The sequence below is a fragment of the Populus euphratica genome, unplaced genomic scaffold, assembly GCF_000495115.2.
Source record: "Populus euphratica unplaced genomic scaffold, PopEup_1.0 scaffold150.1, whole genome shotgun sequence".
NCBI classification, from domain to species: Eukaryota; Viridiplantae; Streptophyta; class Magnoliopsida; order Malpighiales; family Salicaceae; genus Populus; species Populus euphratica.
The window spans coordinates 245529-257050 of NW_011499998.1; the positions used below are offsets into that span (position 1 = coordinate 245529).

Genomic DNA, 11522 nt, shown 5'->3' on the forward strand with positions numbered 1-11522 from the left:
TTTTTGGCACTTTATTTGGATGAAAAGAACTCTAAAAATGCTTAATAAAATCATAATATTATACAACGTATATATTTGTGTTATGTATAGACTTTATATGAACAAAAGACTTCTTTAGACAAAATTACTTTGCAAGTATTGCAAAATAATAGTAGTTTTGGTAGGAGAAGATAATATAATTTTATATTATTAAGTATTAATATATGAAAATTCAATATTTTATCAAGTTGTTTTTTCTTTGGAGCTTTTTCAAGTGTTTTAAATTATAGATATTATTAAATATAAAAAATAAAAAATAAAAAATAAAATGACATTATATTATGATTTATCGCATATTACTTTTATATTTGATTAAGTTTATATTGATCGTATAATAAACTAACTTTACTTTTAAATAATAATATATCAATATAGTTTTTTAATTAAAAAAATATCAACATGCATTGCAAGAAAAAAAACGAAGCTCTCTTTTTTTAAAAAAAAATTATGAAACTTTCTTATAACAAAATGACATAATGAATATTATTTTAATTTTTAACTATGCTTTGGTTTAGGAAATCAAACTTGAGTAAGATAAGTTACATATTAAAACTATCATTGTAGCATATATTAAAATAAATTTTTTTTTAATTTTTAATTTTTTTTTACTTAAGGGGATGTTTTCACAAATGTATATTGAAACAATCACTTGTTGCATTCATGGCCATTGATTTTTATGAAAATTGTTGAAAGATGAGTATATTAAATAAATGAGAAAATTACATCGAGCTTTTTATTGTTAGATTTTTTTTTCTTGTTATTTTTCCTTTGTTATTTGGAATATTACACTTTAAACCCTTGAGTTTATAAATTCATAACACTTAATGCTCTTGCCTCAAAAAAATATTAACAAAAAATATTAAATTATTTATAAAAATACAATTATATTTCATTTAATCATTAAAGAGCCCTTGTAATATTAATATTACTAATTTTCCATTAAATATATAATTACCATCAAGGAATTTAGAAACACTATTATGATGAAGATGGAGCTCATTTACATATCAAACAAACATAATTTCAAGCAACAAAAAGGCTACAAAATATCCAAATACCACATTGTAATAGCAGTATAGTAAAATATTCATGGGAACAAGTTACTAAAAGAAAAAAGATTTGAATGTCCCAAAAAAATGTCAGAACTGAATTAGTATTAAGTGATTTAGGCATCAATGTCTTCTTGTTTTATGAGAGAGAATATGAGAGCAATATGAGAGCATGGAGAAAGATAATTGTTTTGATTGAATGCGTGTTTGTATAAATGTTCTGTTTTTTTTTTCCTAGTGCTCTTGGCTTGTTCTATTAAGTTTTTGAAGAATACTGGGAAATCAATCAATATAAGCAACAATAAAAGAGTTCTCTCTTGCTCCAAAAAAAGAAGAAAAAGTTTCAAAGCAAATGTGAAGCTTCCTCGTCGTCTCCTAAGGTGGTTTTACAAGGACTCAATAATGTTAAGGACTTCATTTGTATCTGTATATATCTGTTATTCAACTTCTCTCTTCCTCCTTATTTTTATTTCTTTAAATATTTGGTTTCTCACAAAATATGGATAAATCATGATGAAGATGTTAAATACAAGATACATAAATAATATGTTATTTAGTGTATGAGATAGTTGTTAATTAATATATTCTGATATTTAGATTTCTACTCTTTAGACTAAGAAATTCCAAACTTATGGTAAACGCTTGAGGACCTATAAAAACAGTAATTGAAAAGGACTTAAAGATCCAATAATGATAAAATCAATATATTTAGAAGAAATGCAATAAATAACTTAAAAAAGCCTTAAATTTCAAGAACAAAGATTTTTATTTTTGAGTTTTAATTTAGTTAATGAAATGAAATCTTTGAGTTTATCTTAAGAGATAAAAGTTCTGAATCATTACTTGAATAGTTCAGAAAGTATTTATACCCCTCTGAACTATATAGGTTTCAGAGAAAAAAAAAATCATATGCTTTCAACGACATTAATAAAAGATAAATATCTCTTACATATTATTAATAAAATAATAAATATAGTAAGTCCCTTAAGATATTTTATATAAACCTATAAGTATAGGAGAATTATTATATCAATATAAATAATTATTTTAGATAAAAAGGCATGACGATTTATCATACCTTCAATACTTTTATTTTAAGGGATCGTTTAGGATTAGACTTATAGCCTTAGAACTTGGTAATGGTTGAATCCAAATGCTTCGAGTCTAACATACTTTTTATATCCATGTTACCTTAAGTTTGGCTGAGTGTCATGCCAAAGTGCTTTTAAGTTTAGCATGTTTGTTAAACTCTCATTACCTTGAGCTTGGTTGATTATCAAGTCTAAGTTCTTTGGCTGTAACATGTTTGTCATACCCTTACTGCCTTAAGCTTAGCTAATTGTCAAGCGTTTTGGGTTTGGCATAGTTGTTAAATCTATGCAACCTTGGACTAAGCTAGTTAGCTTGTGAAGCTCTTACTATCTTAGATATTGTAGACAATTAAGTTTAAATTCTTTAGATGTAACATGCTTGTTGGACCCACACTATTTTAAGTTTGACTAACTATCAAAATCAAGTATAATTTTTAAAATAACAAAAACAAAGTGAAAAAATAATTAAATTACAAAAGACTTGGAAAAAATCTTTCTAAAGAATTTGAACAAACTGAAAGTAAAATTGATTGATTTTTTAATATATAAGAGTATGGTCTAGTTAACAAATATACCTTATATTTTTATTTTTACAAAAATATAATAATATCTTAATCACTATACCAATATTTTATATATATATATATATAAAATGACAACTTGTGAAACTAAAAATTAATATTACATTTATTTTTATGGGAAACGGACAAGCATCTTAAAATATTTGTTACAATAATTCCTTTAACCTGTCATTACACCTAATCCGCTGCAATACTGGATGGCCCCATGGGCAGACATCATCCCATGAGCCATCGGATTGGACTGCTGAGCATCCAGCAACTTGGTCCTCCGACAAGAAGAACGACCGATGGGAGGAGGAGGTGTTGTGTTTCTTTTTATTTTTATATAACACACAAACCAAATCTCATTCAATTTGCACGCTTTGAATTGATTTATAAGAACAAAGAATGTAACACTTCATGCCTTGAAAGAGCAATCCTCCAGTTTTGGGTTCCATTATTACATTTTAAAAATCATTTTTACTACTCTAGACTTAATTATATTAAATAAATTGATTTTGTTTTAATTAAATAATTAAAAAAATCACAGCAAAGAAACAAAATTTAAAAAATATTATAACTCAATTACCAGCTCGTAAATATAAAAGGATAAAGTTTGATAAAAATACTTATGTTTCAGAATTTATTAAATATTTTATTTTATTTTATTTGATGTTTGTTTAGAATTGTAGTTAATAAACAAATAAAATTTTAAAAATATTGTAACTTAATTATCATCCCATAAATATAAAAAGGTAAAATTAAATAAAAATACTCATGTTTTAGGTTTTGTTAATTTTTTATTTTATTTTATTAGGTGTATATTTTGAATTGTAGTGAAGGTTTTTTTTCAAAATAGATTTTAACTTGAAAATAAATTAAAATGATTTTTTTAGAATTATTTTAGTTTTTTATATTAGAATATTAAAATCATTAAAAGAATATTAAAAGAATCAATTTAATATTTATTGAAATTAAAAACACAAAAAAGTAAAGTAGGAACACTCCAAAAGACAGCATTACAGCCGGCCTAAAATCAAATAAAATATAGAAGAAGATGAGATGCAAAGATTTTATGAGGTAAGCCTGTGGTTTTGTTGACTGAAATCAGACGGGCGATACTTTTTTAAAGCAAAATTTCCCGCGATTAACAGAGTCTATGTTAAACGTGTGTCTCTCTCCCCCTCTGTGAGACGGCGTGTCCCTTCCCCTAATCGTCTCGTGTATCAGTCAACTACTGGTCACTTGCAACTATTCATGGCCATGGCTTTATAGCTCTCTGATTTTCCCAGATTTTCTATTCCCATTCTTCAAATCGTAAGAACATACAGACATATATCCACACTATCAAGCTTAGCTAGGGCTGTTTTTGTGTGTGTTCAGACAACAAATTCTGCATCCAAAACATATTACTATTTCATAAGAAACTAGCAAAGCAGCTCCCACGATTCCAAGTTATCTTCTTTTATCTTCAACTGTCCTCTTATCGTAAACCAAGCATACTTGTTGATTGTATTGCCTTTTTTCTAAACCCTGCTTGAGTCCATCCATTTTCTGATTTCTGGTGGGGATTTGACAGAAAATCTACAACTTTCCCGGGAGATTTTTTCTCCAATTTCCCCGGGGAAGTGGAAAACACAGTCTTTCCACGTGATCAAATTCATGTCAGAAGAAATCGGGGTTTTATCAGAGAGAGAGACAGAGTAAAATGGAAGCTGGCGAAGGAGTGATAGACAAGAAAGGAACAAATGACGTGGTGATTCACATTTCAACCACGAATCAAGATGCTAATACTAAAGCTTACTCCTTTTCAAAGAATTCCCAGTTGGGTTCTTCTCCAAGAGACTCATCAGCAAATCTTGAGCTAACAGAGTTCGAGAATCTGTCGGTGAGAGTTCAAACATCTCCTTCTTCGAAGATACCAAAGCCAAGCCCAGCTCCGAGTCCAACACCACACAAACCTCCAAAAATCCCAACAATAGACTCCATAACAAGAAGAAAATCACTTGCAAGGTCTGAATTTTCGAAGCCAAAATCAAGACTGGTAGAGCCATCCTATCCATATGATGCAATCTTAAAGGAAGAGATGAAGACCGGCCAGTCGGGGAATTCAAGCTCACCGCGTAATGTTGCTTCACCAAATCACACACTTGGTGTTACTACACCAAGGGATAACTTGAGGTCAACTCCAATCACCCCAAAAACTCCGTTGATTGGAACGCCAGGACTAGACGATGATGATGATGAGGTCTATAGGACGGCAATTCTTAATTTGGGCAAAATTACGGGTAAGAAATGGAAAGTATTACCCTTGATTGAGTTGATTGCATTTGTGTGCATCATGGGACTGTTAATTGCCAGCTTGACTGTTGACGGATTGCTGAATTCAAAGATTTGGAGTTTGAAGTTGTGGAAATGGTGTGTGCTCGTATTAGTTATTTTCAGTGGTAGATTGTTTACCGAGTGGTTTATGAATGTTTTGGTTTTCTTGATTGAAAGGAACTTCTTGCTAAAGAAGAAGGTGCTTTATTTTGTATATGGGTTGAAAAAGAGTGTTCAGGCTTTTATTTGGTTAGGCTTGGTACTGCTAGCTTGGGGTTTGTTGTTTGAAAGTGGAGTTAAACGATCCAGGCGAACTACCAAGACTCTGAATAACATTACAAGAGCCCTTGCTGGTTGTCTTATCGGGGCTGCTATATGGCTGGCGAAAACCTTTTCACTCAAGTTATTAGCTTCTTCTTTTCATGTTACTAGATTCTTTGATAGAATTCAGGAATCAATATTTCATCAGTATGTTCTCATAACTCTTTCTGGGCCTCCCGTGATGGAGATGGCTGAAAGCATTACGAGCACTAAGACGCTGCCGGGCCAGTTGAGTTTTACGAATACTAACAAACAGAAAGCAGAGAAAAAAGAAGAGGTGATTGATGTTGATAAGCTTAAGAAAATGAAACATGGGAAGATCTCTGCTTGGACCATGAGAGGATTGATTAATGTGATTAGTGGTTCTGGCTTATCCACTCTCTCCAACAACCTTGACCAGAGTGATGAGGAGGATGGTGAGAAGAAGGATGAAGAGATTACTAGTGAGTGGGAAGCAAGGGCTGCGGCTTATAAGATATTCAGGAATGTGGCAAAGCCTCATAGCAAGTGAGGATATCTACCTTTTAAAATCCCTGCAATTTATTCGTTAAGATGAAATTGAAGATAGTTTAATTTGCAATGATCTCACTTTCTTTCCTGTTTAATGTGCTAGGTACATTGAAGAAGATGACCTCTTGCGGTTCATGAAAAAGGAAGAGGTGGACAACGTAATTCCACTCTTTGAAGGAGCAACAGAAACTCGAAAGATCAAGAGATCAGCTTTAAAAAATTGGCTGGTTAGATCTTTGTCAAATCTGTTCTTACAAATGGTCCATAGGCAACCAAGCTCTTTGTTCTTATTCTCTAAATCTTTTCAAGACTAGAGATAATGCCAGTGCCAGTACACTTGTCCTCAGCTACTTGTTTTGTCTTCGCATGCACTTTGGTTTACTGTTAGTAAAAACTTTAACTAAACTGCTATGAGCTTGTGCATGAAGATGCTTAATTTTTAAAGAAATTTGTCGTCTGTTTGCCTACCAAAAATCATCAGTCTTATGTCATGTTTCTCAACGGACTATATTATGAATTGGGGTATAGAACACTAGACTTGTTGAAGTGAACTTTTGGATATTTGCTAATGTAACACAGTTCCTGTTTGCAGGTGAATGTTTATAATGAGCGCAAATCATTGGCACACTCCTTGAATGACACAAAAACAGCCATTGAGGAGCTGAACAAATTGGCTTCTGCTGCTGTGCTTGTTGTGATCGTTGTTGTGTGGTTGCTTGTGATGGGATATTTAACAACCAAAGTGCTTGTCTTCATTTCATCTCAATTATTACTCGTGGTTTTCATTTTTGGTAACAGTGCCAAGACCGTGTTCGAAGCCATCATATTTGTGTTCGTCATGCACCCATTTGATGTTGGTGATCGTTGTGTCATTGATGGAGTGCAGGTATGTGTCCCTGATCCTTGCACCATTAAAATGCGAAGGTCAACCATGTACACTGACACCCTGACTGGCTCGTTGCAGATGGTTGTTGAAGAGATGAACATTTTGACCACTGTCTTTTTAAGATACGACAATGAGAAAATATTCTATCCAAACACTGTTCTTGCTACCAAACCTATCAGCAACTTTTACAGGAGCCCAGAAATGAGTGATTCTGTGGAATTCGCTGTTGATATATCCACTTCAATTGAGACTATTGGAGCTCTGAAAGCTAGGATAAAAGCGTACGTTAAGTCTTTTACAGATGTCTTTATCCCTGTTATTGTCATTTCATATACAAATGATTGATTTGCACAGAGATTCTATACATGTATCATATAAGTGGAGGGGGGGCTGATGAATATCGGCAGAGGGGATTAGCCTGATTGACCGAATATTGCCCATTTCTGTTTTACTACATTTTGTTTCTTCTCTGTTTTGATTTCGTCGACCATGTATTCTCTTAACTTGTTCCTTCCTGTCAATTCTCATTCAGTGGCTTTGTTTTGATGTATCAGGTACCTGGAGAGCAAGCCACAGCACTGGCGGCCTGGTCACAGTGTTCAAGTTCAAGAGATTGAGAATGTGAATAAGATGAGAATGGCCCTCTATGTTAATCACACTATAAACTTCCAGAACAGTGGAGATAGGGGAAACAGAAGATCTGATCTAGTGTTAGAGTTGAAGAAATGTTTCGAAGATCTTGGTATTAAGTACCATCTTCTGCCTCAACAAGTTCACCTCAGCTATGTCGGGACAGCAGCTTCAGTAGCTCCAGCGCTTGCAAGATGACGGTCCCTCTTCTTTGTCCCAAATTTCTTCACCTTATTTTCTTTCTCTGCTTCACTTCTCGTGCCTGAAATCTGAATCTCAGTCGACATGGTGGTGGCTGGTGTCTTTGAAGCTGGGATTTTCTTTGCCATGTTTGGGGGTTGAAAAAATAGTAGCATTTGCCATGTGTTTTCTAGTTGTTGAGACTTCGAGAGAACTGTAATTTTTGCACTTCTTCTCTTCTACTTGTCGCTCGAGGCTGTGATTTTCAATATTCTCTTTCATATTTTTGTTTTCTTCTCCATTTCAGCATCTTGTTTCCCGTCATCACTCTGATTATTCTCTTTTTGTCTAGTTTGATCTCTTCTTGGTTCCGACCTGATTGTTTTAAAATGCCTTGGGCTGGCCTTAAAAGGCTTTAAACCTAAACTCTGGGCATTTCAATCCACTTGGGCCCATTGGAAGGGCCCAAACAGTTTTAACAAGTGAAGGGATATCCAAATATGCAGTGCTGGGATTGCCAACCACGAGAACTCTCCTCCAAATTTCAAACTTGATGGTGATTGGTCCAATCCGATAACCTTATCCACCAATGCCCAACGGAGAAGCTGCCACGAAGGACAGATCAAGATGACCAGTCTTCCTGATATCTCAAATTTCCACCTCTCATTACCCCTCTTCCCTCCCTCCATCTTGTAAGGCAACCATTACAATAACATCTTCACCAATTATATTGGTAATTTCACCAAAAGAAAGCTTCTTGTTGAGAAGAGAGTAGAGAGGGCAGGAGCGAAGATCAGAGAAACAGATGGCTTCAACTTCAGCTGTGTCAATGGCGTTGCCATTAACTTATGCGGGCCAAAAGAGGGTTCCAGCCCCTGAGGCTTTCTTCAAGCCACTCCCAGCGAGGCCATCTAAGGCTATGTCAGCGTCAAAATCCAGTGGTAGGTTTCAAGTCAAGGCTTCGTTGAAGGAGAAGTTGGTCACTGGATTGACAGCAGGTGCACTTACAGCTTCCATGGTGATTCCAGAGGTAGCTGAAGCAGCTGGGCCTGGGGCTTCTCCTTCTCTCAAGAACTTCTTGCTCAGCATTGTGGCTGGTGGAGTTGTGCTTGGTGCCATTATTGGTGCAGTGATCGGAGTTTCCAATTTCGACCCTGTCAAGCGGGGTTAAGCAATGTACAATTCTGAGAATGTTTGGAATTCTTTTACAACTTCATGTTTTGTATCTTGTTTGATGCTTTCAATGATCCTCTGTGTGAAATCTTCAGATGTAACGTGGCCCAAGACTAGTGAAATCTAAAAATTACTTTTCCTGTCTGGATGCAACACAACATAGGAACACTACCTCTCTTTTATTGTGTTGCTCTGAAAGCACGATACTGTCATTTGAAACATGGAAATACTCGAGGAAGCAATCCTTCTTAGTCTCGTTATAAGATGAACAACTAGATAGACCATCTGAAATCTGATAACTGGGCTACCCAAGTCAATCTTGGGTGGTCCCTGAATCTGAACTTGAAGAAGATACCTATAATCACACTCGTCAAATTCTCGATTGCATCTATTACGTTGCCATCCTGAGTTTCTAGATCTTGTCACTTTCTTGTTACACTATCTCCAATCATCAAAGGGCAAGCTGTGTGACAGAAGGAATTTGTTTTGATGAAACTTATACTTGCCCTCACAGTGGCCCAATCAGGCTTATCTGATCTTCCAAGACCTTCATGCTTGATCTGAGACGCCATTTTGCGAATCTCATTCTTGGATCCTCCTGGCACTAAGCATCATCATGCCCCCTTGATCAAACCAGTCTTTCACAGCATGAGCCTAAGGAATACCTGGATTTATAAAAGAGCTGACTATAACAAATTGTTCCCAAGGATTTTCCATTGAAGTCGCTAACCTTCCCAGCTTTGACAGCTAAAACAGGGAAAAACCCAGAATCAACCATCTCTTTCAATTTTTGACCTTCCTTGCTGCACAAATCTCCCCAAATGGATAGTCAACTGCCCTGCCAGAGCCATCTTTTAGATTCAGAATCTTTCTTTTAGTTTCCATATACCATTCTTTCTCAATATAGGAATTAAATGGTTCCCATACATCACAATACGAATAAGATCAAATATGGAATTGTTTTCAGAAATCTCAATTTCACTTGCGGGTTTGAAGGAATTGCTGTTGTGGTATGGAGCTATCCTCTTCAGGGAAAATATCCAAAGTTGAAGTTGCCTCCAAGAATATCTCCCGCTCATTCTTCAAATGATTGAAATTATTCTGAGCAGATTTTAAGCTACCTTTTGAAATCAGATAACCAGCTTCAATAGCATCATAGCAGCAGTCAACAACAGCATTGAAGCAGGTCACTCCTATTTCGCCTCCGTCAGAATCAAGGTCAAAGTAAAAGACCTTCCCATCACCCTGAGCATTATTATAGCGACGAAGATCCCCTTTAGCAGTTACTCTGGCTTTGAAAGCCCAGCGTTCCTGATATGGATTCAAAGAATTAATAGGAATGATCCGTGCTGTGGCCTCATTCTTCACAACTGCACAATGATTTCTGTAACTTGGAGTGGGTCGAACAGTCGGTCCGAAACTCTGCACATCATTACCATGATTTTGGGCAGTCAAAGCAGGTCGGAGACTCCGCTTATTACTGCCCTGATTCTGAGTACTCAAAGTGGGCCGGAAACTTTTCATATTTCCACCATGACTAGCAGGCCGGATGCTGTGGATATCCATATTTACATGACTTTGAGAAGTTGGATTGTAATAAGCAAGCCCTACTCACTTCACTGAGTTGGTATTAGGGAATGACTTGTGAGCAGTAGCATCATGAAACATTTTCAGAATTTCCAATAATTTCAGTCTGGTATTATAGTTTCCAGGTTGAGCACGACAGTAATCCTGTATGAAAAGTGACCAAAACAGCCGTTGCCAGTAAAACAAGAGCCAAACACTTGCATTTAATCATTATTTCCCTCAGTTATAAGATGATCAAGTTATGTGATACCATTCAAAAAAGCATCATCTCCACGATTTTACAATAAAATTAAGCTAAACAAACATAATAAACTCTTAATTAATAATTAACATAACAGGAATTAAAATGAAACATAATTAATTTAGTTATAGTCCAGCTACCAGCTTAATCAATTTTTAGATTTCAAACTAAAACGTAGAATTTCCTTGAAAATAAAAATTCAATCCACATTTGAAATTCGATCATGTGAATTTATAGCAAATTAGTAATAATTTCGAGGAGACGAGATTTAGTTAGGGAAAAAACAACTAAGTGACTGACTGGCGCTTTTGAACGTGGCTGCAAATGTAATCGATCAATTGAATGACAGATCCTTTCCTGACAACGCCAGGCTTGACCCGGTCATTGAGCTAAGTACCAAGCATGGCGTGCTGAGTCAACACGGAATCAGAGACGAGGAGCCTGAACCTCTCCTGTGCGCTTCCCATCTGCTTTAAATCCAAGCCTGAACCAGCGGCATCAAGTTCACATCGCCACCGTTGATATCGTGCAGTTGCAGTGGTCGTCAGATTAACGGGGATCGTTTTAGATGGATTTAAATGGGAATTGAGTTTGAGTGCAACGGAAAGAAACCCAAGAAATATGATATGGAGGGCAGCAATGGCATTGCATTCCAGGGCAGGAAATAACGGGCTTCGGTTCTGGTTTTCAAAGAAAGCGATCAAAATATGCGGCGAGCAAGCACCCACCGAATTACGTTTCTACCCAGTTTCACTAATATCAATTATATTACGCTCCTAATTATATAATTCTAAATTAAAAAAGCAAAACGCTCCGTTTCACTTTGAACACTTATCAAATAGGGGGGGTTGGGATCTGTTTTTCAAGAGATACATTATTTATTATTATTATTATTATTATTATAATATTGATGGGAGACCACGCATCTTCTTC

General features: G+C 35.2%; 2 protein-coding genes across 2 annotated transcripts; one reads left to right on the forward strand and one right to left on the reverse strand.

Moving 5' to 3' along the window:
• The first annotated feature begins 4296 nt into the window (after positions 1–4296).
• On the forward strand, positions 4297–8901 carry LOC105140746 (mechanosensitive ion channel protein 10-like). Its single transcript, XM_011047710.1, has 6 exons — positions 4297–5889; positions 5996–6119; positions 6485–6778; positions 6857–7059; positions 7333–7603; positions 8364–8901. Exons 1-6 carry the CDS (start codon positions 4448–4450, stop codon positions 8757–8759), a joined length of 2730 nt encoding a protein of 909 aa, XP_011046012.1. The 5' UTR covers positions 4297–4447; the 3' UTR covers positions 8760–8901.
• Positions 8417–11321, reverse strand: LOC105140723 (replication protein A 70 kDa DNA-binding subunit A). Its single transcript, XM_011047669.1, is given in 9 exon segments — positions 8417–9090; positions 9092–9201; positions 9204–9370; positions 9372–9439; positions 9441–9592; positions 9595–9646; positions 9649–9757; positions 9759–10452; positions 10455–11321. Coding segments are annotated over 9 exon segments (1506 nt in total). The 5' UTR covers positions 10552–11321; the 3' UTR covers positions 8417–9033.
• Between the last annotated feature and the right edge of the window lie 201 nt (positions 11322–11522).

What these genes read in the sequence shown, in the direction of transcription:
- LOC105140746 (XM_011047710.1), top strand. Translation starts at nt 4,448, where the DNA reads ATGGAAGCTGGCGAAGGAGTGATAGACAAGAAAGGAACAAATGACGTG. An exon ending in CAGCTTTAAAAAATTGGCTG is followed by an intron (nt 6,120 to 6,484) that starts GTTAGATCTTTG and finishes TCCTGTTTGCAG; the next exon opens with GTGAATGTTTATAATGAGCG. An exon ending in GTGTCATTGATGGAGTGCAG is followed by an intron (nt 6,779 to 6,856) that starts GTATGTGTCCCT and finishes GGCTCGTTGCAG; the next exon opens with ATGGTTGTTGAAGAGATGAA.